Consider the following 27,650-nt stretch of genomic DNA (forward strand, 5'->3'; position numbering starts at 1 on the left):
CTAGGCAAGGAAAATCCTGAGCAGGAACTTTGCATTGATGTAATTCTGACATGAGTGCTGTGCCTGAGGGAGAAAAAAACCGTGAGAAAGTGGATAAGGAAGAAGGCGTGTCAAAAGGTGTGTCTGAGCTCTTGTGTGTTTCTGTGACGCTAGCTTTTGTGCTGATATGACCTGCTGCTGTATAAAAAGGCAAAGGCATGATTTATCTGGCTCAAAGTATCAGTTCACTGTGCAATATAGTTCCAGCTGGCTCATAGTTACTTCCAGTCCTTGATTTTAGCACCTTTCTCTATTATGAAGATGAGGAATCTTCTTTTGGGAGTTCTTCTGGGACTTCTTGCTGCTGTTCATTCAACACCTGTTAATAGTAGGTGATATTTTTTTTTAATAAGTATTGTAGTAAATTGTTTTTAGCAGAATTTTCAGCTTTTTTATTTCAATGAGGATTTGTCTTTGACAGTTAAACTGTAAAAACAACCACAACAAAGCTATTTATTAATTGATGATGAATGATGCTGTATAAAAAAGAATCCATCGCAAGATGTAGGAGCAAAGGGGTATGGGGTGTTCTGTCTCAGACAAAGTAATTCCTTTATATCAACTGAAAGTTCACCACTTCCTGTCGAGCCTTTCTCTTTACCCCGTGAGTCAGCACTCTCCTGCTACTACCTAAATTTCTCTTTATATTTGAAGTATGGCGCTTCCTTAACGAGTCACATTTCATTGTTAGTGCACAGGTCTCATTGGCAGAGCTCGATTACACACAGAAGTCTTTGTGAAATGTTCTGTTCCAGGAGGTGCATTAATGAATGTGTCTTGAAACCAAAGATCAGCGAAGAGCTGTTACACATGTAATCTCATAGGGAACACCAGAGCTGAATGTGACTGGGCAGAAATGTAGAGTGGAGATGTGTGATTTGAGCTGAGCCGCTTTCTTTCATTCATCCTTCCTTTCTTTCTATATAAATCTAAACTATACATATATATTAAATATATAGTTTCATTTGTTTACTTACACTATTCCATCATTGTATAAGTGGCATTTAACAACAAAGCATTTTAAATATGGGCTACAAGGTTAAGGGGGACCTTTGGTAGTAGAACTGCAAACAACTCAATTCATGCTCCAAGATACTGCTAATGTAAGGTCTACTTGAAAAATACCAAGTAGTTGTAGATGTCAGGTAAATATAAGAATGAATTAACTTATAAAGTATCTTAAAATAGAAATATTTGAGGAAAGAAGCAATTAAATAAAAATTTAAATGTTTTCTATTCACCAGCAATTATAATGGTTTACCAGAAGATATGAGACTTCCTTCCTTTGTGACACAAAATCCTAACAATGGCTTAATACTTTTTGAAAGACAGAAAGCAGTTATGTTGGCCCCGGTTTATTTGGCGTGGTATTAAAACTGATGCTTTGATGGAGCTGTCTCTCTTTTGTTAACACACTAATACATGAATAGTCACCTAGGTTAATTATTACTGTCTCTCACCACACCTTATCAAAGCGGGTCACATAACAAGCTAACACAAGACTTTGGGCTGAAGCAACATAAGCTCTGTGTGGTCCTTTTGTGTTTAACAAAGTTTGGTAACTTTCCTCCCTACTCATGTCAGAGCCGGTAGGTAAACACTTAAGATGATACATGGATTTTTTCCTTTTTCTTTGTCCTAGCTGTGACCCAGAACCCTGCCAACCCTGATGCAGGCTTTCTCGAGGATGCCATGACGGAGGGGTTCATTGTTGGTCCATCGCCTACGCTTACAACTGAAACACCCAAAATAAGTGCCACAGTTCAAGCATCACAGACACCGGTTTACAACTCTGAAGATATGACTGAAGGAAGTGCTGCAGGAAAGATCAGTGACATCTTAACAACGTCCATCTCACCGCATGAAACCACAACGCTGAGTATTTCACATGCTCAGACCTCTGGATTCATAGAGAGTGATGGCAGTGGTTTAGGAGAGACCAGTGACGAATCACCGATCCCCTTCACACTCAATACAACAACAACGAATGCCACAAATGCGCCGACTTCTAACTCCACAGAGAGTTACATGTTTGAGGGGAGTGCTGTCGAATCAACAATACCCATCGCACTTGATACCACAACAGCAACGCATGCTCCGACGTCGGACTTCACAGAGCATTACATGTTAAAGGGGAGAGGTTCAGGATATACCTCACCATCCCTCTTTAGCCATACCACCACAACATCAGTGACAAGTGAAGACCAGTCAAGCAACACTTCAAACAACAACGTCCTCTCGCAAACTACTGATCCTGCTGTCTCTACCAGTGACGTCACAACAAACCTGGATTCTGGTTCAGGGTCTGAACTGGTTTCTAAAAGCACCACTATGACATCTGGCTCGAGTGTAGAAACTAGCACTGTATCATCAAAACTATCAAAACAAAATCGAAATTTTCTGCATCGGGAGAATAATCAGTACAATATTAAAGGTAAATATTGTGTAATTAACAATAAGTACCTGTATGTTAAATTGTTATGGTGTGTATGGAGGGGTTTACAATTCTATTTTTATTTTCAATTAGCACCACAGACACAGACGCAGACGACAAACACTGAACCGACACACAAAGGACACGTTACACCCGGTGAGTCAGACAAAAACCACACTTCTGCACAATTAATACACGAATAACACTCATTCCACCTTTATAACACACCTCTCCCATATGACCAGATTGGATCATCATCCTTGGCTTTATCGTTGGTGTTGCAGCACTTGTAATACTCTGTGTTGCCATCGCAACCAGACACAAGTAAGACTCATATGTCAGAGAAACGAACAACATATCTGAGTAGATCTTCTCAAAGCACAGAATTTTAATTAATGTTTTTTATGTTGCAGGTGGAATGGACCAAACCAGCCAAATCTGACAGTGGCTTCAAATAACCTCTCGAACCAGAAGAGGGAGCGAGAGATGGAGACTTTCCTGCCTAATGAGAAACCCAAGGAGAATGGACATTCAGGGGAGTACACTGTCATTCCCCTGGAAGATGTTCCAGAAAATGGTCCCTCATACTGAGATCCAGAAACAAACCCTCTGAAAAACAGAACCATGAGACTGTGTTTCAAGCACAATAATTTAAAAGAGGAACAAAATTGTCCAAACTGCGGAGCAAAAGGGGATTTGTGGACTCTCACACCTCTGATTCCTGTCTGAATGACAACAATATGTCTTTTCTTTTTTTCCCCACTGACTTTGAAAAACTTTGATGACACCTTTAGTTGCAGTAAATTTTGATTAGTCTATTTATTGCATTATTAAGTTTTTTTTCTTTCTTTTTAAATTTTTAAATTATGTGTTGGTCAGGTAAAGTGTGGTAATGTCATTTATTTCAAATGGAGCTAAACTCTCTACAGTGTTTCCCCCCCCCCAGTTTTTCTTTGTAATTCATGTGGTTTCCTTTTTTCCAGCTGGCCTTTTCTTTTTTTTTTTTGTTAAACGTGTCATTTGTTACAAAGTTATTTTCTGTAATAATCTTATTGAAGACTGTGTTGTGGACTGTAACTTATAATAAGCTGCTTTGTTGTTTTTGTTCTGGAATCTTGGAGTACTGAATGGTACTCAGCTCACTGAGTCTAGTTCCTCCTGAGAGCCTGCACAGCACTTCAGCAGTGGTAACATGCACTTACTGAACATTCATATGCTGTACTGCATCCTGCCTCCTATGAGGAATAATCACAATGGTAGCTCATCAATAAACATTTATTTTCTTCCAATAATCTTTACACACATGCATTAAAACATTTATACACTTTCGGTCCATTTTTCAGACGAATATTTTTGCTCTTGTGATGTGATGGTGAAGCACAAATCCCTTCACTCTTACTTCCATTTAGCCAGTCAGAGCTTAGCATGATGATGAATGTCAGACACAAGAAAATATTTAATGCATTCTCAGACAGATATGTGTACAGAATCCCAAACAAAGATACAAAATAGGAGTTTAATCATCTAAAGATGGTACAAGTCTTATATCTTTATAGAAAACACTTGCTATGGTAGGCCAGTTGACTAATAACATATCATCAACTAAAACAATGACCAATAATAAATTAAAGAAATGGAGAAGCATAAAGAGAATCAGTGACAAATGAATGGCTTACTGCAGTCTTTCCCTTTAGAGATACCCATATTCTCACATACTGAAAAACCCCCATAAGCTTGCTCAGAACCCTTAAGCAACCAAATATGCAGTGGGTCAGTAACAATTTGTACCCACACTGACAAATAGTGGACTTTTTTTCCAGAAAACAATTTCCAATCTTTCTTAAAAACAAACACATGTAATGGATTCTTTGTTAATGAATAACCCTAAGGTCACAACCTATTGAGATAACTAATGGCCCATTAAATAAATAAATTAGCACTGTTCTAGCATAACTGCAAAGTTGTATATCATTATGGTCATTATATAAATTTTTTAAATAGCAAAAACCATTACGATGACAAAAATATCAAGTCTATACATTTGATTTGTACACTTTTTACCTAAAGAGAGTATATACACAAAGTGCAAGCAGGCACTTTTATTTATATATATATATTTATATAAGCTTCTGCTTATATGAAAAAGAAATGAATAATCCAGTTTAATCTAGTTTTGAACAGCAGAGTGAAACTCACAAACATGTACATACTGAGCCAACATCCAATGACCTTGTTGTTACAGCGTCAGATTTATGCGAGTGCTGGAGGCAGAATTTAGCGTGCACTTGCTAAACAGACGTGACCATAGCTAATTAACTCTAGGTGTAATTACAAGCTTGTTATTTCTATCTAAATCTGTTTTGTAGATGCTACAAAACCTTGTGAAGAAGGCCCAGCCATCCTCACTCACAAAACTTCTGTTACTCTTTTCTATTCTAGCGCGACAATCCATACTAGCTTTCATCCAGAAATGCTTCAGTGATCATGATCATACTAACTGCACTCTGCAGGTGACATCATCAAGGCAAGGTTGTCATATAGTAAAGAAATAAAAGGTTTGAAATAAAACACTGGACAATGCACTGGTCTGTTGAGAGTTTGAGAGACATTCCCACTTCTTCTCATTAAACCTCCAGTTTTTTGTTCCTTTTCTTTTCGTTAATCTCCCCCACTCTCTGTCAGAAACACACTCGTACACACATGATTTCTAGGACACAGCAGACTTTTGATGACTTTTAACAGAAACTCAGTTATCCATACATTAAGGACATACATACAAAAAACAAAGAAACAAACATATGGATAAATAACTGGGAGGATACCCTTTATGTAATCTATTTGAGCTTTACTCTCAGCAACACATTCTGTACTTTGTGTTGCTACATTTAGAGGCCACACTCTCTGCTTTTAAATCCTAATCTTCACTTATCAGCTCTGACCTTGTGTGTGACATCAGGGAATAATCCCATGAGCTGAACAGTCAAAGGTGATTCAAGGTTTAACTGCCATGACCTTTCTTTGCAATTCAACAACAAGACACACTTTGCTTTGGTTTCTTTTCTTTTCTTTGCCATAAGCTTACAAATTGTGAAACCGCTGATGGTATCAACAATTCAGCAATAAAATCTGTCAGATTCTGATGCCTTTTATATCACATGCTCCTGGTATATAAGTTAAGCAGCAAGGCCATCAGTCACACACCCTCCTTTAAGCTACAAAGAAAATGGTTTGGTACAAAAGAAACATGACATGTTGCACAGAGTAGAAGAATTTGTTTGCGTTGACAGGACAGGTAGCTTGCAACAGCACCAAGTAAGGCCCTGAGTGTTGTCAACTGAATGTTGTCTCTACAAGTGCATGGAAGTTTATTACAGTTTGTGCAGAAGTTATACAAACACAAGATCTGATCTAGGGTGAAGATTTGATCCATTCAGTTACCCAGATGGATAAAGGAATTTTCTGTCCGACTCCTGTTAACCTCCCCTTAATGCTTTCTTTTCTTTTCTTTTATGTCTTCTTCTTAATATGATTGCTTTTTGTCGTTGCTTGTATTTTTGCAGTTGTGTCGGCAGAAAGTAAAAGTAATACTCATGTAAGGTTCAGCGGCATCTGAATCTGCTTTACCCGCATTTCCATGGGTCTTCCTCAACAAGAGAGAATTCTGCAGTGTTGCCATTTTTGCCCATGGTGACCTGTAAGCAATTATCAAGAACAACTAACTGTTGTGACCAAGGCACTGTTACTGACAGACTGTCAGTGGTTGGGAGCAGAGAAACCATTGCTTCATTACATGTTGGCCATTGACCTTGGGGCTGAGTTTAGTTAGTCCCCGACAGACAAAAACACGTTGTCATGCAGCGATAGAAAAGTACATTAAGTCATTTTTCCAGAGTTGGCCATGTATTTAATGGATTCTCTCCCCAACCAAATTACAATAATGATATTCATCACTATACAGGCAATGAACGTGAATAATTTTTTTTTTCTGTTGTTTGTTTAGAAATCTAGCTATAGTATAGACAGGAGGCATGAAACAGGCATTTCTTAAATTAATGCATCACTTTGGATGATTGATGATGATATGGAAAAAACAGCAGTCTTTATGTATACCACTGGCTAAAATCACTTTGAAAATATGGTTAAAAATGTAAGAACTAATAATTTGGTCAGGGCTACCATAAATACATGTCCAATTAAGTAAGCAAATGAAATAAAACAGAAAAAAAAATGCCATATGTACAAGACAATGAATTAGATTAGTGTTGAGCCTTTAAAATGAACTGATTGAGTTTTTATAAACAATAAGAACAATGTATGATGTAGAAGTGAACAAATTTTGATAAACCTGGTATCACAAAAACTGCTTTTTCATATGATCAACAGGTGAATAAATAAATATAAAAAAAATATTTATTTAGCTTTTCACCACTTTAAAGACGATATTTTTCAGTCAAGAATGACTTGTACTATTCACACAGACACCAATACACCAACATAGGAAGCCACAGAGAAAAGAGTAACAGACACAAAAAGAAAGACAAACACACAGCTGGGAAGGATGCGCTACATACAGGTCTCTATGTCCGTTAACGTGAAATGTACCTTGCAGTCGTCTATCAACACTGAGTTGTGGTGAGCGTACACATTCTGGTTGGAGTTATTTTCAAAGAACGATTGTGTCTTTGCCATCTCAAAGTCGTCCATCCGGACCTGCTGGGCGTCAAAGGTGTCAAGCTCATCTTTGGAAAGGTGGTACACGATGCCTGCTCCATAGGAGTCCCCAACCACATTAACAGAGGTACGGAAACGATCCCTACATGTTAAAAAAAAACAAAAAGAAAAAAGCACTAGATGAATAAAAACACCATCCGCACATCCATCCATCCACCCATCCATGCATCCATCCATCAATTGTCTACTGCTTATTTGGGGCCAGGTTGTGGGGACAGCAATCTAAGCAGTGACACTCATATCTCCCTCTCCCCAGCTACCTCCTTCAGTTCATCTGGGGGAACACCGAGGCATTTACAGGCCTGGGTCTACCCTGGTGCCTCCCTCGGAACTCCTCACCCCGGAGATGCCCAGGAGGTATCCTTGTCAGCTCAAATCACCTCAGCTGACTCATTCTCGAGGAGTAGCAGCTCTACTCCGAGCCCCTCCTGAATGACTGAACCAGCCAGCCTTCATAGAAAGCTCATTTCCTTACTTGTATTTGTGATCTCAGTTTTTGTGACAACCCAGAGCTTGTGACCACAGGTGAAAGTTGAGACGTAGAGCAAATGATAAATCAATAGTTTTGCTTTTATGCTCAGCTCTCGCTTCACGACAATGGACTGTTACAGCAGCACCAATTAGTCTGTCAATTTTCTGCTCCTCTCTCCCACCACTTGTGAACAATACTCCAAGATTCTTAAAATACTCCATTCCTTACATAAAATCACTTTATTTTGTTTTTAGGGAGTTTTAAATGATGATTCCTTTTATCAAGGGAAAAAAGCTAAACCTAAACCTAATTTGGCCTGTATGAAAACATAGCAATTCCCCTTGTTAAATCACGAATTAAATGTGATTAACCACATTTTTGGTAAAGCAGGGTTCAGTTTCACTAGTCAAACCGAGGCCTCATTCCTGCCACTCCTGATAAATCAAGAAAGCTCATAAATAAAAGCCATGATATAAAGAAGCAACTTAGAAACAAAGTCACTGACGCCTATCAAGAGTTCCAAAGCCATCTCTAAGGCTTTGGGACTTCAGTAAACCACAGTCAGAGTCATCCACAAATGGAGAAGACTTGGAACAGTGCTGAAGCTTCCCAGGAGTAGCGGGCTGACCATAATTACCCCAAGAGTGCATCAACCACTCTCTCAGGAGGTCATAAAAGAACCCAGAGCAACAGCTAAAGGACTACAGTCTTCATATGCCTCAGTTAAGGACATAGTTCAAGATGCAACAGTGAGAAAAAGGCAAAAATGCCATACATGGGAGAGTTCCAAGGCGAAAAACGCCTGCTGACCAAAGACAACATAAAAATCATCTTGATGAAGACTTAAGAGAAAATATTCTGTGGACTGATGAGATGAAAGTCTTTGGAAGCTTTGAATCCCATTGCATCTGATATAAAACTAACACAGCATTTCATAAAGAGAGCATCATACCAACAGTTAAACATGGTGGTGGAGGTGGTAGTTTGATGGCCTGGGGCAGCTTTGTTCCTTCAGGACCTGGACAACATGTCATAACTGAACCATGAATTCTGCTCTACCAGAAAAAACAGGAGGAGAACCAATGGTCCATCAGTTCATGCCCTGAAGCTCAAGCTACCTTGAGCAGCACCTCTGAATAGCTAAAAAAAAAAAAAAACAACCTCTGAATGCAAAATGAAGGCTCTGGAGTGGCCTAGTCAAAGTCTGGACTCTTTAGATGCATTTAGATGCTTTGAAATGATCTTAAACAGGCTGCTTATGCTCAAAAAGCATCCACTATAGCTGAATTAAAATAATTCTACAGAGAAGAGAGGGCCAAAATTCCTCCAAGGCAATGTGAAAGACTCTTGCTGTCAAGGGTGGCAAAGCCAGTTATTAGGTTTAGGTAGGTAGGTAGATTTGGATAGCTTTTTTCTTCTTAATAAATGAAAGATCATTTTAAAACTACACCTTTACTCCAGTTATCTTTGTTTAAATTTGTTAAAGATTTGAAATGCTGAAGTGTGACAAATCCCCCCCCCCCCCCACCCCGCAAAAACAACAACAACAAACAAACAAACAAAAAAAAGATCTAAGGAAAGGGGAAAATACTTTTTCATGGAGCAAATGTGTAGGTGCTAGAACTTAAGACATTTACTGTGGTTTACTGTGGTTATGTGTTTTCTGAAACAATACAAATATTTTACTGTGTGACTCAATTAAATGGTTTTTCATTAAAAAACTTAAAACCATAACAACCACAGTTATAACAGTGATTACACATGTTAGAGGCCAGTAAAATAGGCACTCTACTCTTTTAATATTAGCAAAAATGTGTACATACAAATTAAATGATTACTTTAGCATATATGCTCGGGAAATTTACAAAAAAAGATTACTTATTTCACTACACATGATAATATAGAGCGGGAAGGATTTGTCATTATTATTGTAACATCTAAAACTGCTTACATAAAATTTAAAAAGTAAGAACATTGAATGGTATTAGAATATGTCTGCATGCTTTTGTCATGATAGCAGTGTTGATGTGGCGCTCACAGAAGCCAGTCGACAGCAACCAGGAGGCTGATGTCCTGAGTGGGCAGCCCTACTGCTGTTAGGATCAGAAGCATGGTCACAAGTCCAGCACTCGGGATACTAGCTGCTCCAACACTGGCCAAGGTAGCTGTCATGCTAAATAGGAGAAATTTTCAAGTGTAAGGTTTTAATACACACACATCCTTACTATCTGTACACAGCTAACACCCTATACTATCTCTACAAAAGGTTTTATGATGACAAAAGTATTTTGATAACTAAGTATTGAAACTGGGAACTGTAAGAGTGTACACTGTCTAAGTAAATTTAAACCACAACCTTATTCTACACAATGACTTTTCCTGTAAAGTGCAGGGGGATAATGCAATAAAAGAAATCATGTGTTTTAGTAAGTTTGGACACCAGGTCCATAGGACAAGCTTTTACAAGTCTGTGGACGTTCTCCCCTGTCTCCCCAGTTTGGGTTGAGAAATGGTGACTGTGTAGGCTACAGCATGACTGACATTGCTTTTATACTAATCAAAGAACAGAGGGACTCCTTGTGTCCTATGGATAGGAGGACTGTAGGCTTACCTTACGGTAACAATCTGGCCCCAGTCGAGGCTGATGCCATTCATCTGAGCGATGAAGATGGCAGCAACAGCCTCATAAAGTGCTGTGCCATCCATATTGATTGTAGCTCCCACCGGGAGGACAAAGCGTGTCACTCTCTTGTCAATGCCCAGGTTTTCCTCTAAGCATCTGAACGTAACAGGCAAGGTACCAGCACTGTGGCAAATAAAACAAGACGAAGCTTGTTAATATGACAGTCACAAACGGCATGGAATGAGATTCAGCTTGGAAACTGTGCACCCAATTTGGCACTAAAAACGTGTGGGAATAAAGAACTCTGCAACAAATTATAGACTGTCTGTTGAGAATTAATTTGCCTGAATCACTCTTTATATTCCATTAATTTTTAAATTTAATTGCACCATTCTTCCATTCAAAATGAAAATAATTTACTCCAAACTAGGGTAATTTGATTCATATAAGGTCTTTCAGGTGTTTTACTTTTGAAAACAATCAAAAAATTTAACTTGTTTGAATTCATTTTTAAGACAGAATATCATAGAAATAACCACAGCTGTGACTCCAAACTTGCTTGGCTTCTTTCTTCCAAGGTTGTGGAATGGTGAGCTTGAAGGAACTGGGAAAAAGCTGAGCTCACCTCTGTAAAGGGAAGAGTGTATCTGGTGCCATTAATAAAACATGGAGATATTCCATTTGGAGGCAAAGTGTGTTGCTAGCAAGCTAATTCCATAGTTATCACTCAAAAAAAACGGTTGCCCTGATTATTTAGCATCTGTGATGGAGTATTTATAAAAGTATTTATTAAAAGCATATATCACATTGAAAAACAAAGCCTGATTTCTAGACAGGGATACTGTGGTCCTCTGAGTGTCAGAGAGTCTGAATTCTACAAACTTTCAACACAAACAGATGCAAAACTCCCTCATACCTGGACGCTGTTCCCAGTGCTGTGACCCAAGCCTGGAATATTCCCATGAAGAACTTGTAGGGGTCTTCTTTTACTATTATAAAATATATCAGTGGAAGAAAAATTCCTCCATGGATGATAAGGCCCACTATCACAGTAACCATGTACATTCCCAGTTGTCTTGCAACCACCTCCAAGTCAGCAATAGAGATGATTTTTCCACAGATGAGGCAAGCAATACCAACAGGGGAATACCTGAAGACAGAGTGTGTATTTTGGTTACAAATATGTCAAGCACAGGAAAATATAGTATATAGTATTCAGCTTAGATCCTACAACAAGTTGCTTCATGCTGTACAGATATATATATATATATATATATATATATATATACATATATAAGAGAATAAATTGTTAGGAATAGGCAACACAGTTTTGCTTTGATTTAGCAGCATGTTGTTATTCAAGTGGTTTCATAGTGTACAAGGCTCCTGTATTTACTCGAGAGTCTCTTTTCAAGCATGTTCCCCACAATAGAAGCTTTAGGCCAATCACTGGGCTTTTCAATCCAGATAATGAAAGTATTAAAGAGGAAAAATACTTATTATCGAAACCAACGCAACCTGTTGAAATGCATTAGGAATATCCCTTCAGGGAGTGGCGTTTTAGTGTTAGGGGCTTAAAATGGAGTGGGGTGAACTGCAGGTGGGGGGCATCTACTTTCAAGTTCTGATAGCTTTTTTTCTGCCTTTTAAAAATTGGGGCCTGCAGCTGTTTTAACCTTGTGTGGAACAGTGCTTGTGATGAACTGAACTTACCACATAATTGCACCAACGAGCCTCATAACAATCTCATTGAGTACGTTGAAAAACTCCAACATTAGCTTGGCCTTTTCGCCCATTTTCCCCATAATAACTCCAAAAGCAACAAAGAATCCAATTAAACCTGTAAGACACGGAATATGATAATTTTGTATAAATGAATAGAAAGTTAATCATTTTACTTGCTCGGAGGAAGAATTATTCAGACATATTACTAGACAGCAAAGCAACATTCTGCTATGTACAATACCTAATTTTAGAATATATAAAGTACATTTGTATGTATTGTAGACTAAATCTAAAGTGACAGGCAACCAATCATTCATTTTAAGTACTGTACAGAATGAAAGGCTGTCCTAGGTGTTGGGAATGTTCAAAATACCAAACTAGAGTATTTAGTTATAGCACTAATGAAATTAAATGCAAACTAAATACAAATTAAAGTGTGTAAAGAAAATTCAGCCAATGTAAAGTTATAAGACTGTCCTAAGTTGGTAATAATGTTAATAAACATGAGCACAATGGAGAGGGAGACACCCTACATCAGGCGCCCCTGGTGAGGAGCTCAAAAATCTGTGTTTGCAGACACAGATGCCAATCAATGCCTTTGTGTTATCTGAATGTTTGATGTTCCCTTTGATGATGGAACTTTTTTTTAAAACAGAACTTTTGTTTTACATCAGTAACCCTGCTAAGTGATTCCATTTATGCACTGGGCGTGCTTTCAAACCTACCCAGGACATTCATCCCACTCTTGAACTGAAGTGACCTTTTGACTGTGAACTGCGGAGGTGCTCTGGTCCTGTTAGTGGGTACTGGTACTTTAGTGGTTACTGTCTGGATCTGAACAGCAAGCAAAGAAAACAAGAATCAGTTGGAGGAACGGACATGTGAATCACATTTTTGCGGTGGACGAAGACCATCTGTGAAACTCCTACCTGCTGGAAACAGGCCTGCACTAAGTTCTCTGGGAAAAGATTTCGGATGAGATCAAATAAAGCATCCACACTGGACACCTCGTCGTTCTTCTTTCCCTGTCCAAGATTGGCCCTAAGCTTGGGGTTCCCGGGATGGATGGCCAGCACCAGGACCACTCCTAGGACAGCCGCAATCACCGTTGTCGACATATAGTACACCATGGCCCTGGTGCCTAGTCGCCCACTGGATTTGGCATCCAAACCAGCTAGTCCTGTTGGCAAAGTATGTTTTACAGGATATAATAATATTTACTGAGAATGACAATAATGAATCAAAATAGGTGCTAAGATGTCATTAAATTAATCTGTTTAAATTAATCGGCTACTGTAACCAAATTGCTAAAGTCCTTCCAATAAGAGCAGCATGTGGCATGTGAGCTCTAAAGTCCACTTTCAGATACATTAGGATACCATACAGATGGGAAATAAATCAAGTGATTTAAAAATATTAAGTATGAAGTCCAGCAAGGAGTTAGGTCACAGAGTGCCATTAGAACAGCTCAGCTGTACTGTGACAGTCTCAAACTCTGAACTTGCCAATGATTGATGTTTAAATGAGTGCAGTAAAGAGTGCCATCTAGCATGACATGTTTTCATCATAAGATAAAGGTGAGGACTAAGTAACTTTTTACTGATGGATGCGACTGCGGTGGCAAAATCAGGAGGAGTAGGAGTAGGAATAAAGGGTTAATGTTCTTACTGTAAAACTGCCATTTAAGTATGAGCAAACGTACAGTGCTTAACAAATTTATTAAACCAAGTATCATAAAACTAAGAAATCATAAATATTTCAGACATCTGTAAAAAACATGTTTAAAACGTAATAATTATATTGCTATTTGTTAGGCAAACAACAAACTGAATTCATGTTTTTCTACCCGAATTTGAGCCAAACTTCTCTGAGAAGTCTGACATTATCAAGCATAACATTCAACCAATAAAACTAAATTTTGCTTTTTAGGAATGGAAGTACATAAATGCATCTTGATATAAAAAAAAATAATGATAATAATCATGTGCTTTACTATTTTCTGTATGTTTACTAAAACACTAACATCAACAAACAAATTATTAGATTTTATAATTAAAAATATAATTTGGATTTAAGAGCATGCACACACTGGTGGATTAACTATTATAGAAACATAAAAACTCATTTGCTTTATTGGTATTGCTAGTTTAAAGCAGCTGTGGACATAATTAATAAAAGCACCGTATCAGTCTGAGAGAACACATTTTGCAACTAAAACTAAAACTTAGGGAAACATAACTGCTGTAAATAATGATGGGGTGTACAAAAACAGACATTGTGCCACAGAACTGAATCTTTTAACTAGAGACTGATACAGTATCAGATTGCTAGTATTATTTGCTAATATATTGGTCAGCAATATTTAGTTTTCTTAAAAGTAATTTGATATCTCATGTTGTAACCTCGGATATTTTTGAAATGAATAAATATAAAGCTATAACACAACTATAAGGCATAAAAAGGTCAAACACAGTCCTATATTACAGTCATTCTGCTCAGCTTGTTAAAAAAACACCTGGCTCACAGGGAACTTACTGTAACTGTGTCTCTATGCTTCACACCAATGCAACTTTCAGCTCTATTTTTTTCTTTGCACAGTAACAGACTGTGGCTCATGCATTCACTAAAAATAGATCCCAGTGTAGAAAAACAGTAACACCTGTGTACTTGTGCAGTATGAAATCAACAAAATCTGTTCTGTGGCTCTTTTTCCTCCCACTGCTCGCCCCCCCCCCCCCCCCCCCCTTTTCTTCTTCTTCTTTTTTTTCTTTTGCCAAAATGTAAAAAAAGCAATTTTAAGATCATTTTTTCCCCAGTTTACCAGGAAAAAAAATACACCCACTCTCACATCTCTGCTGTTGCGACTCAACTCCAAGGTAACAAGTAGCACCGTTGACCTCATTTCACGACAGTTGTCAGCAAATTCAGCAGAACATCGTATGTTCGAGTTACTGTGCCTCACCCACCTGTGACCAGACTGGAAACAACAAGAGGCAAAATAAGCATCTTCAGCATCCTCATTAGGATCTCTCCAGGAAAAGCAATGATCATTATAACATCAGGAGGGAGAGGTGATATGTGCCGCAGAAGCATTCCGGCGATGGAACCCAGAAACACACCTGAGACAACAAATAAAAAAGAAAAAAATCAAACACAGAGCCAGTCATTTGTTTAACATCACCTGTCCTCCCATAGTCATTGTGTCATAGTATTACTTGTAGAAAGGTGATAAAGTGTGACAAAGTGTGAAAAATCAGACTTAATAAGGTTGCTTATTTTTCACCTTACAGCAGCTAATAAAGTAATGACACCAAAAATGTTATCACCTTGACTTCAGTCTAAATATTTTTCCAATTACCGTACATCTGTAAACAGTTTGCAGGGAAAAAAAGCTCCAAAGGATGACATAAAAGTTACTGAAGCTTGTAAACTTTTCTTCTTATACACTGAAATTACATTTCAAAGTTGGTTCCTACTTTAGCGTTTTGCACGGCAGTCTAAATGCAATACAACCTAGGCTGTCATGGCTGCCTGCTAGTTTAACATCAAGAAAGAAGCTGTGAACATTTATGCATTTAAATGGCACTCCGGAGCACACAGTGAGAGCACTGATAGAGCAAGAATTAAAAAGGGGGAAAAAAAGTATTGGCTGCTTTTTTAAATTGAGTGGAGGGGATTTTTTTCCCTCTTTTTCCCCAAAGGTGATTTTCTTCTAGAAATGCAGTAAAGGTCAACTGCAGCTGCTTCACTGGTCGGAGCCAGGTGTTGCCATTCTCCCCTGACTGCGTAACCTCGGGGCACACGATGAGAAACACCTGCCTCTTATCTGCTCTAACAGCTGATCAGATGTGGGATCAACAACAGGAGGTTCCATTGAATAGAATTGTATTTATTTATTTAATAGGAAAGGTATTGATTTGTTTAGTTGGATTTTGTACTAAGAAGGTCAATAGACTCTGTGTACTGTAATGGGGACTTCTGCTAATCAGAAAATATCTGTGAATGACGGTAACATGGCACCGTGCTTGCGGCGTCTCTTGTTTGTTTAGTTGTTTTTTAATATTTTCTTTTTGCCTAAAATTTCCTTTACAGATAGTTCTCAAAAAGTGCACAGTACAGTCTAGTTCCATTTACACAACACAAAGCTTTTGCAGCATGAGGAGAACAGTGATGGCTATGACAGTCGAAATATCCTATAGCTTTTTTTTTTTTTAATATTCTTCCATCACGCACCAAAACATTGGTCTCATAAGAAAAATGGAAGGAAGAAGTTCCTTCTGTACTCTCTGGGCAGTGTTTGGCAGTTGACACACAGTGATGGATTGGTATGTTGACATACCTTGCATGATGATCCAGATAAATCTAAGTTTGTGTAAATACCATCATGATGATTACACTACCTATATATATTTTAATAAGTTCCCTGTCATAGAAGAGCCCAATAAAACAGACTGGAAAAAACAAAATGATCTGATAACATTTTATTAACCTGGCATCATACCTTACAGGATGTGAGGCTTTATTTGCTTTTTTTATTTATTTATTTATTTATTTATAGGGTCACTTCACAGGCTATAACAACTGCTGGAAACTCAATCTTCATTGCAGATTTTTTATCTTTGCCCTCCTGCTGGCAACACCTTCTCTTCTCCATCTGCACTTGGAAACCTGCCGTTCATCTAGAACACAATTTCTCTCACTCTGTTTTAAAATCACCCATGAAGCATGTATCCAGTAGGGACAGTTACAGTGTTTTTTCACATCTGTAAGCTAAAGGTCTTGGACAGCCTAAAACTGCACAGTGTAAATGTAACCATGAATAAAAGCGTATTGTGGAGGAATGAATGTAAATAAAGGGACTTTTAACTTACCAAGGATGGTGAGAGTGAGAACCATGTTCTTCATAATCTTATCACAGAGGGTTCCACATGGATTCTCAGGTGGGTCTACCCCTGGTCCCAGATGGCTCTCATCCATCCTGACCTCAACTTGCTTCTGCATTTTGTTGGCACTGGAACAGGTAAAGAAGGAAGATGTTATAATAATAATTGAGAGCCATCACGACATCTCCGCCACACTACTATGTTTTTAGTGTAAAGCAGAACAAATGCTTAGTAAACAAAACTGCATTGATTTGTAGCTAAGAGAACACATAATCAATGTTTAGATTGCACTCAGATAAATTGTAATTATAGCTGAAATGCAGGAACACTCAAGTGCGATGTCCGCACGTGTTAATGCAATCTCACATACTGAAAACATATAAAAACAGTAGTGTGTGAGTAGATGAGAAGGCACGAAATGTCCTTGGGCTGGTTAGTTGAAAGCCACTTAAAGATAATGCTGTTGTCACTGTACTAGCAACTACTGCTAATGCAGTAACGGTCAGCACAGATGACGATGGGCTCTATGAAACTCACTGTCCCCCCACATCCAGTAGCTCCTCATTGCAAATGATTGACACCGTAGAGGGGGCTCATGCCCATCTACTGTATACACTCAAGTTTCAACAGCCAGAGGAAGTTGCAGTTAGAAGAAGTAACATGAATACAACCCAGTGTGTTGCAGGTTCAAAATCTGCAAGGAAAAGATGGCAAAATAAGGAAGAAATTGTGCTTGTAATTGATATTACACTTCTGGACAAAAGCACTGGGTCACCGACACACTACACCCACAGGAGTTGCTCAGTCATGGAAACGCATACCAGAAAGCACTTGATGCACGGTTTTTGTGCTGATGTTAAAACCACAGGAGGTTTTATTAGTCTGCATTTAATGAGTCACCAGAGCTGTGGCGACTTCACTGTCCACTATGTAACGCAGCACTCTGTGTGTTCTCCTGCTTTGCAATAAGACCACTCACAGTTAACAGAGAGTATCTAGCAGGGAAGAAATTTCACAAACTGACTGGTTGCAATGGTAGCATCCTCTTATGGTAACTCACTCAAATTCAGTGAGCTCTTTAAAATGACTCATTCTTTTACAAAATTTGTAAGGGCAGACAACATGGCAAGGACTAAGCCCAAGGGTGACCCAGTATTTTTGTCCATAGAGAGTATGCTGAAATACTATCTGATAAGAGAACAGATGGCTGGATGGATTGATGCTTCTATGCTTCTGATATGTTTCTTGGTTCGGCTCTGCTGGTCAGTCTCTTGTCTCCAGGAGCTTTTCTATGTGGAGTGTGAATGTGCTCCCTGTGGCTGTGTGGGAATATTCTAGTTTCCTTTCACAGTTGGAAGACATACATGCTGAGTTAACTGGTGATTCTAATCTGGGTAAAATACTACCTCTATATTTAATTTAAACAGAGAGCAATGCTCTGTTTAAATATATGAGTAACTTTGGCTTGAGGTTTAAAGGTGTTTGAGTGGTCAGCATGTCTAGAAAAGAGCAAGTGGCTAGCTAAGTGCTGGAGTTTTCTGCAGCTACTGTATAAAAATACAAAATGTATATATTTGCTTCACTGATTCATTTTTAGTTTTGAGGATATTTTCTTGGACATGGTGCTTTGTGTTAATTTCAGATAATGAGCTCATCCATCTGACTATGTACTTCTTTATTTTACTACCTTTTGATGCCTCTGAAGCAACAAGTATCTCAGGTTTGTTGTGGTCTGGAGTAAAGCCTCTTTGACTTAAAGATCAACTCTCAGCTGTACAGCCTTTAAATCCTGTAGAGCACAGACGTACACAGTTATGCAACAGCGCGTGCCTGTGTCATTTGGGCAACCATGACCTTGATGACACGAACAACTGGAATGATGTTTTAAAACAATAAACTCTAGAAAAATCCCTTTTCACCTACTAGTTAAAGTATTTTAAATATCCTGCAGATGAAAATTCACGGGTAACAGGAAAGACAAAGCTTCAGTAATGTGTCATATATGTATATCTGCTAAATCAATAGCATATTTGATGATTCATTATTTTTTTTTAAAAAAACCTTCTGTCTAAGACATGTAAGTGGGCAGGGAACATGCAAGGTAAGGACAGAACAACTGCCAAGTCAATCATGCCTGTCTGATACACTGTGCTCTGGCATTAATGACACGTAAGCCTTTTAAAGAGGATAAATTTAGCACTTCAGGCATTCAAGTGATTGAGTTATGCAACAGACAAGGGCTTCCCAAGAAAAGTCAAAGTGTCACCACTACCTACCTAAAACTGTTATGCATGCATGTGAATGCTAACTTAATTTAAAGCTTGGTATTCAAAGCGAATTTCTTCTTTTCTGCAGAAGGAGAAAATCAAAAGCACTGGACAAATAACTGGATGTGAAAAATGAGTAAGCAGGGTTGGACAGTGACCTCACAAGTGAAAGGTCTTCCTGAAAGTGCAGGCTAGGTAAGAATTTTATGCTTTTAGCATTAAAAGAAACACACCCCTTCAATGTGAGGTTGATTCAGAGTGAACTGAAGAATAGAACAGCAACAATGAAAAACGACGTTATCTACTAAAACATCACCAAGGACAGCAGGACTACTGTAGCTGTACAACAGACAAAATATTGTCCTTATAGCTTTTGTTTCTTAAATGCACTTACTGTATAATGCATCAAGCCCATGCATAAAGTTGCATGATCCTTTGGAAAGTTTCACAAAAATTGCTAAAAAACATATGAAAAAGTATTTTGAAGGCACACCGTTCACTGCCGTTACTCATCTCATGAACTACCACCACATCACTACACCCTGCGAATCGTACTTACCAGTTGGTTTGTATGCCGCTTCAAGTTGGAATTGTACTTGTAGAGAGGCACTACACAACTACTGACTTCAGTGAAAAAATTAACAAAATCATGGCTCATGCATTGGTAAATCCTCCAATCAAAGCCCCCCCAAAAGTCTTTTTTTCTCCCTTTACACAAAAGCACCTTCAGTGCTTAAAATTCTGCAAATGACTTCCTCTTTAGCAATTGATGTACATCCACAATCACAGATGCCCGTTCATTCAGCTGCAGGAAGGTGCATAAAGGTGACTAACCTGGAGGTCTGACAGAAGCCTCCCAGACAGCAGGGGTGGAGTCACCTTGCTAAGATTAGCCAGAGAGTGGAAATCCTCGTCGCCATCTTTATTTTGTCCCTTCTATTTTTGCATTTTTTTTTGTTTTTGTTTACTTTGTATTTGAGACAGAAAGGTTGCATGTATAAGTCCTTAGGGCAATGCAAATATGCAAAGTCTATTCGAGAGTATATAATTAATACTTTCAGATTCAGGGGGTGCACAAATGCCATTCTGTACAACCCATTTTACTCATAATGACAGTACTGTAGATTTCATCATTCAAAGCCTGCTTTTCATGGCTGACACCTTTCATAATAGGAGTACTTCACAAGCTCTATTAATCAGTTTTTTAAATGTAAATGTACATTTTGGTGGAGATTAGGTAAAATCATAAGCATGAACGTTTTACATAAGCAGTGCTGCTACTGTCTTTCCCCCTTGAAATTTTCAGCTTCATATGGCTCATGCTGCTATGTATTTATATCAGGTGCTGCATTTAATAATGGCTAATCAAATGTGGCCTGCTTATTAGTACTGCCTTATGGCTTGTTGCAAACTGATTTATTTGTAACATGATTTCGCTTGAATGTTAATCACATGCTTCATTAGTACATTTGTTCAATAAATTGAAGGGTTTATGTCACATTCTCAATTAATATTAAGCAAGAAGTTTAGAGTAAACAAAAACTTCCAAATTAGTCAGCAAAAAAGCTTGAAGGAGAAGTCATTTAGCAGAATAAAGCTGGTTTATTAGAGCATAACGGAAAAACTGATTGCAGCTTTCGTGTCATTTTCATTTTGGAATATTTAATCAGACACAAATTAACACTCGTGTTTGAGTAAGATTTTGTGTCTCTCGTTAATTTTAAAGGCAGTTTTAGCATGCAGGGAGCGTCTGTCGGAGTCACAGCTTAAAAACAACAAGACTGAGATGATTTTATGACTTTGTTGAAGGAAAAAGTAAATCAATATATGTCTGTTATTATCCAAAAACATAACACTGAATGTTTCTCTAATGCTACCGTGTTTAAATCAAGCAAACTTAGCATAGCAACAGCAGCAGCGGGTTATGCGTTTATTTGAGGTATCTGCAGAAGCTCGTGTGTTTAACACAGCTTGGACATTGATTGGCCCCAGTCTGATTGTTCTCTTGCTGAAAGTTCTTTTGGTCTAACAGGGTGACATGGACATGTTACATGCACTCATTGGTAGCAGGACTCCAGCCTTTATTTTAACAAATTAAAAAGAAAGATAGAACAAAAGTGTTGGAGTGATTGACTTTAGGTGGAAAAGATGATTACAGAGATGTGCATGATATCAGAGGAGCATTTTAACAACTTTGATAGTCGTCACACTGGCGAGAATCAAAGGAGATTTTTATTCAAAGGCTACATAGCTGTTCTAAGAAGTTGGCCTATTTTCCGCGCAGTTTGCAGAGTTGCTGGTTATAAGACAGAGTGAGGATTCCAATTACGGAGCTGCTCTCAGAGCATGAGCCAGGAGAAGAGATGGAGTCAGAGCACATGGCAAAGCATTTGTTCGTGCAACTCCGGACCTAGCCCCGCCTTTTTCTCCTCTCAGCAACAAGCCCACCTCATGCCGCAACACCTGACAACACAAGCCACGCTTAGACTGCAGGTGTCTATAATTAACTAATCTGTCCTGAGCCGCCCTAATCCAGTGCACATACACACCGAAATGGATCAGGCACACTTGGAGAGCAAGTCTTAAGCTGTCATAGAATAAATTTCATAAAATCATTAAGATATTTTCTTTGAATTCCACAGCTATACGGTAATATTATCAGATTTAGAAAAAATAATAATAGTAACACTCACTAATTATAAAAAAGAGCAAGCTAAGAACACCAAGCCCCACCCTTATCACAACTACTATTGCCCCTTCCAATCTACACAAATACCAGCCATTCTTACATTTGCATTCACTCCTGACTGCAGTTTGCAGTGCAGACGCTGAATTTCACCGCAAATAACCACAAGTCTGATTTTATTTTTAATTGTAATATTTGGTTTTGCAGTTTAATAACATGCACGTTAAAATTCAAGCAATTCCAAGTGTCTACTTTTTGCATTCAGATGTGCTAACTATATTTGTGCTGACCTCAGCTATCTAAAGACAAATTCAGTAAACCAAATGGCCATTTTATAATTGAATAAATGTTTAACTGAACAACTTATTGTTTGATGAGCAATAACATCAAGTGCGTAAAATTTAGAACAACTGTTTCTTTTAATCTGATGAAAATAAAGCAATAGAATGTAATGTTTCATAAAAACACAGAGAATTACTATCAAATGGTTTCATTATTGGTTTAATGTTCATTAGTTAATCAGGTAGCTATTGTGCATATAACTGAAGAGGATAAATCAAAGCCCAGGAACTGTGGGTTAGGGTTTAGCAGTAATTGTTGTTGTCGCTAATGGGCCAGAGAACGAATGGCACAATGAGCTTTGGAGTATTTATATTCAGTTGCAAATGTGCAACACAAGATGCATAAATGCTGTTTTTATGTTTTTTTCTGGAGTCTGCATGGAAAATGCAGGCTTAGGTGGTGAATTGAAGTTTAAGGTCCGAGCAGAACACCAAGTTGGTTCATCATCAAGTGATGAAGTGTGAGATCATGGGTATATACTTTGTCATGGATCCCAATTTCACTGTTCAGTCAGGCTAACAGTAGCAGATCTGATCAAAAAGTAGACAATTACATCAGCAAACAGTCTGTATCTTTTTTTTTTCACCCCAATCACTTTTAAGGTTTGGTTGAATGAGTATTATGGATAAAGTATGGTGGGAGCACGGTGGCTGGTGGTTGCAGCGATTAGCACTGTTGCCTCAAAGCAAGAAGGTCCTGAGTTCAACTCCACCACCTGGCCAGGGTGTTTTTGTGTAGAGCTTGCATGTTCTCCCCATGTTTGCCTGGTCCTCTCTGGGTAATTAACTCCCACAGTCCAAAGACATGCAGTTAGTGGCATTAGCTTAATTGAGGATTCTAAACATGCCCATAGGTGTGAATGGTTGTCTATCTTTCTGGGTTAGCCCTGTGTCAGATTGGTGACCTGTCCAGGGTGTACCCCACCTCTCACCCTATAGTAACTGGGATAGGCTCCTGCCTCCCTGTGACCCTGATGAGGATAGGTGGAAGAGGATGGATGGATGTGAATAAAGTATGCTTTTAACTAAAACCAAAGTCATTGCTACACAACTTATAATAGGACCCCTGCTAGTATGTTCTCATATTTACGGGACATATTTTAAGCAAATTAAGAAAGGAGGAATAATTGCCTCTTTTTTTCTTTGTAAATGCTACAAGGTCAAAGGAATACAACTCCCCACACGCACTGAGGCCTATTACATACAGTAGGCATGCAGGAAGAGAGCAATTTAACTAATTTTTTTTAATCTCACAAGTGAGAAAAAAATTAAATTTCATCTGTCTTAAAGAGTACTGTTCCAAGATTGTTAACAAGTGTAAGCTTTACTGTAGTGCTTATTTCTACAAAACACACATTAAGTGAAAATGAGTAATTTCAGTAGGATTTTTTTTTCTTTTTTCTTCTTGGAAGAAAATAAAGTCCTGTACAAATAGCGAAAGACTAAATGTCTCATCGAGACAGATGGCATTTTTACTGAATCACATTGCAATGTCCGAGATAGATATGCAGAATCTGTTCTATTCAGAGAGTCAGAGGAATACTAAATCAAAGCACTTTATTTCTTTTATGCACCAAGAAGAAGTAATGAGGTAAGTTATGTTTTTTATTTGTCCTTTGAATTTTCCTTTATTATCGTGTGTGGTTTTGCCTTGACCACTCATTTATATTCTGAGCATTTTCAAACTAATAACACACACAAAACAGTCACCATGGTGTTCTGAAAAATAGCTTTGACACTTCAAAGATATAACAGCAGTACGAGACTTTAGTGTATAGACACCGCCAATCAGTCACGTCTGCTCACATCCTGCAAATACTTTTATCAAGAGATTCTGTGTAGAGAGCAAACCAGAGATAGTCTATGCAAAATGTTCACTTAATATCCCAAAACATGACATCTGAGAAATCCATCTTGTTTAAAATATGTGTTGTAAATAAATAAATAAATAAAAATAATAACTTAAATCAGTTCATGATAGGTTACTACTGTAACATCCTCAATTGTAAGTTATGACTGATGGACTTACTGATTTATTTATTATTTGTTGTTTTTTTAACAAAGACATGTATATGCCTTCAAACTGCAACAAGCTAAATGTCATATAGAGTGAGTGTTGTCACTGGCTAACAGCAGCCCATCATGCTTTGCATAAGCATGGATTGCAATCATGATGTACCACTACGACTGATGATCATATTTCAGTGATGATTTTAATGACACGTGTCTCGTAAGAGCAGGATTTCAGTTGGATCCGAGCCAGGGCTTTACTCCAGCTCCTGATTATGAGAGTTAATTGCTCTTACTTATGCAGGAGATGTACAATTAAAACATTTCAGATCGGATAAGGGGCTCTTGACTGGCTCTGCCATCATGCCCTCCACTTCAGAATGAGAAGCAGAGGAGGAAATGCTGTTTCTACTCAGACTCATTTCACAAAGTCCACTTTTCCCTCATCGCACAAACTCAGGCAAAATAAAGCTAAATTATGCACATGCGCTTCTTTCCTGTTCTACCAAGCGTTGGACAAGAAGACTGATATTATTTTTTTTGTCACTTTGCATTCAGATGCTGAAAGTGTGTAGTCTGGCACTAGCTGCAACTGGCAATAATAAACAACCCATTCATTAGCTCCAAAATCATAAGCATACCATGTGTCAGGTTTTGTTTTGTGCTTTTTTTTTAATAAGGAGGCATCATGAATTTAGGAGCTGATGAAAATGACTTACACCTCTTCCCACGCTGGACCAGTGTGACGTGTTTTATAGACAGTGATGACATTTTCAGTATCGCATCTGGTCTTTTAAAATCATTTCAACATCTGCTACCAACTGCACAACTGAAGTTCACTTATAGAAAACTGGGGAAAAAAATCTAACATGAGTGTTTGCATCTGTAAATTATAGTATGGCACATGTCAAAGTTCCTCTTGGTGCTTTTCAGCCTTCCTGTACTCTCTGTGCCTACTGAGAGTAATTGCACTTTTAAAGGTTAACAGTTTCCCTTATGCCTGGGGCCCTGAATAGACAAATGGAAGAGTTGGAATTTTAAACCACCAAAAAGATTTTAACTAGGCGAAAGACTTAGAGGAGGTATTGATTTAATTGTAGAGTAGAGAAGGTAATTCTACCCATTTATGAAATGATTAAAAACAGATTATTGTTTCATAACCAGCTCGCTTTCCTTTGCTATTGTTTTTTAGTAAGTCAGTAACTTCTGCAGATGCTCATCTGAAGCATCCCCATATCATAGCAAAGAGATGAGAGATGAAGCTCTGATCCTTTTGCATCTATGGAACTTTAGTTAGGTTTAAATATACAGTAGCTGAGCGTCACCTATAGGAAAAAGATGATGAAGTTCTCAGTGATTATAATAATACTACTTGGAATCAAAGGCTACTTAAATCTTTCTTGAAAATTTCACACACAGCATTAAGAAAAAGGAAGTCGCTACTCTGAATGGTTTTAATAATGTAGAGCGTTTTGCAATCTGCTTCAGCTCGAATGTGCTTGGACATGTAGTCCCAGACAGGAAATCCCTGACAGTTGTATCTTCGGCTTGATCTTTTACCTGTAAATGTCATGGCATTTGCAAGGGCTGCCAGCCAATAGAGAGTCCTTTAATAATACTAAAACAAATGAATATTAAAAACTAATAGAAACTAATGTATAACAGCCATCGAAACTACTGAAGCCACCCTGGACAGGTTTGGCAGTCAGTCACAGGGCTGATTTATAGAGACAGACAACCATTCATGCTCACATTTAGACCTACCTTTACAATTTAAAGCTGCCAGCCAGACTTCCATGTCTTTTAACTAGGCCAGAAAACTAGAAGAAACTGGATAAAACCAAACCCAGGACAGGGGGACATTTTAAGCTGCATATATGAAGGCTCCAGTCTGCCAGGAGCCAACATAAATGGGCACTGTGTGCAGAATTTAAGGTATTTGCATGACTGCGTCCAACTCTTCTGTTGCACCAGTTGGAGGATTTTTATGTATTTCAGCGTATTTTCATATTTAATCAAATACTGCCACTTTGTTAAAGGCACTGGCATCTCAGAGATGTGCCCAAGATATTTCAGCATATTCTGCGTAGGCGTTGGTGCAGTAAACCAGGTCTTGGCAATAGTGAGATGGGTCTGACTCCAAACTCATCACATTTGGATGCTTGTTGAGCAACCCCTGGCCTCATGTTTAAACACACTTTGTGGCCTTAAGTGCGGAAGAAAAAGGGCACATTTAAACCTAAACCACTAGAATTTTCTTAAACTTAACCTGAATGAAGAACAGTTTAGTTAAAGCTGTAACAGCAGCAGTCACATTTCCCTCCCTCCAATGGTAATATACTAAAAAAAAAGGTGATAAATATTTTAAACCAGACTATTCTACAGCACTTTTGACCACCCTTATTAGCTTACACTCCCTGACAGAAGAATAAAAAAAAAACATGTTTTTTTTAAATGAAACTAAAAATAGAAGTGGGATTTGCAGTGTAGCCCTTTGGGATATCCTTCTGAATGTCATCCCCTTGCAGCCCTGTCTCGAGTTGAAGAATGTGGTGGGAGTCAATCGCACAGAGCAACAAATCTTTAATAATGCACATGTGGCCAAAAGCAAGCAGTTTTGCATTCCTCTGTCAGCTACATAAAATGCATTATGATTTGTCCCTCTCTTGAGATGTGAGATTCATTTTGTCTTTTAAAAGGATATTTGTTTGTGGCTTAATTCAAGTCTTTGTGGATGGATGATTTTCACCGGCTAGGCACTTTGTCAGTATCCACTGCTGACCTACAACAAACAATTGCCCTAAGAGCAGATGTGGGAATACAACCAAGCACCAAACATTACATTTAAAGTATACCTAGGACTCTGTCACAGCACTAAAAAATACACTATTTGCAGATTTTTCTTGCCAAATAGTTACAGACAGCTTACCTCACTGTGACCAAAAAGAACTTTTCCTGACCTTGAGTGGACTCCATATGTAGTGACTTGTACACAAACCTGCTTTCCAGTTACATGCCTATGAAAATTTCCTGTAAAACAAAGGAGGGTGTTATCATTCACCTCTCCTCTTCCTTAGATGTAAAGTGCTCACCTGTGGAAGTCTTCTCCTTGATACATTTATCGCCTTTCCTGCTCAGCTTCCTTGTAAATTTCTTTAAAACTGAAGCAGCATCAAGATTCTTTGGATAAAAGGTAGCTGCTTCAGCGGGATCCACCTACTCTAAGGTATGGAAATCCAAGCAAGCTAAACAAACACCCTGCACATGCACAGTGAGCGCACTGATGCACGCACAGAGGGCTGTGGATTTGAGATTAGAGGTCAGTACCTCCTCTCAGGTGTGGTTGTGGTGTTCTCTCTGCTAAAGAGTAACAGATGAGCAGACTTTCCACCCATTTTTAGCCTCATGACATCATACAGTAAAATGGAAACCTTGGGAG

The 27,650-nt window shown here is 38.3% G+C and overlaps 2 protein-coding genes across 3 annotated transcripts; one reads left to right on the forward strand and one right to left on the reverse strand.

Annotated features, from left to right (window-relative positions):
- Positions 1–228: 228 nt before the first annotated feature.
- LOC146394090 (uncharacterized) lies at positions 229–4,374 on the forward strand. The gene is made up of 5 exons (XM_084951121.1): positions 229–367; positions 1,682–2,473; positions 2,567–2,629; positions 2,719–2,797; positions 2,887–4,374. The coding sequence occupies exons 1-5, from the start codon at positions 295–297 to the stop codon at positions 3,062–3,064; spliced, it is 1,185 nt and encodes a 394-aa protein (XP_084807247.1). The 5' UTR covers positions 229–294; the 3' UTR covers positions 3,065–4,374.
- Positions 3,410–27,475, reverse strand: LOC146394091 (excitatory amino acid transporter 2-like). Of its 2 annotated transcripts, none has more exons than XM_084950916.1 (11): positions 27,304–27,475; positions 16,896–17,035; positions 14,991–15,143; positions 12,954–13,204; positions 12,750–12,858; positions 12,013–12,139; positions 11,216–11,449; positions 10,288–10,482; positions 9,715–9,849; positions 7,076–7,286; positions 3,410–6,165 (listed from the first exon to the last, which is right to left on the reverse strand). In XM_084950916.1, the coding sequence occupies exons 1-11, from the start codon at positions 27,327–27,329 to the stop codon at positions 6,094–6,096; spliced, it is 1,653 nt and encodes a 550-aa protein (XP_084807042.1). In that variant the 5' UTR covers positions 27,330–27,475; the 3' UTR covers positions 3,410–6,093. The 2 variants fall into 2 exon arrangements, with proteins under 2 accessions (XP_084807042.1, XP_084807125.1); XM_084950999.1 differs by lacking the exon at positions 27,304–27,475 and adding an exon at positions 19,734–20,079.
- Positions 27,476–27,650: the final 175 nt, after the last annotated feature.

Source organism: Perissodus microlepis, chromosome 1, assembly GCF_051167445.1.
Source record: "Perissodus microlepis isolate ML-2025 ecotype Zambia chromosome 1, ASM5116744v1, whole genome shotgun sequence".
NCBI classification, from domain to species: domain Eukaryota; kingdom Metazoa; phylum Chordata; class Actinopteri; order Cichliformes; family Cichlidae; genus Perissodus; species Perissodus microlepis.

Coding starts and splice junctions, on each gene's coding strand:
- LOC146394090 (XM_084951121.1), top strand. CDS start 295: ATGAAGATGAGGAATCTTCTTTTGGGAGTTCTTCTGGGACTTCTTGCT. Junction 368..1,681: donor TCATTCAACACCTGTTAATA/GTAGGTGATATT, acceptor TCTTTGTCCTAG/CTGTGACCCAGAACCCTGCC. Junction 2,474..2,566: donor TAATCAGTACAATATTAAAG/GTAAATATTGTG, acceptor ATTTTCAATTAG/CACCACAGACACAGACGCAG.
- LOC146394091 (XM_084950916.1), bottom strand. CDS start 27,329: ATGTATCAAGGAGAAGACTTCCACAG. Junction 13,205..14,990: donor TGTTTCCAGTCTGGTCACAG/GTGGGTGAGGCA, acceptor CTTTGCCAACAG/GACTAGCTGGTTTGGATGCC. Junction 12,140..12,749: donor GAGTGGGATGAATGTCCTGG/GTAGGTTTGAAA, acceptor CGTGTCTTACAG/GTTTAATTGGATTCTTTGTT.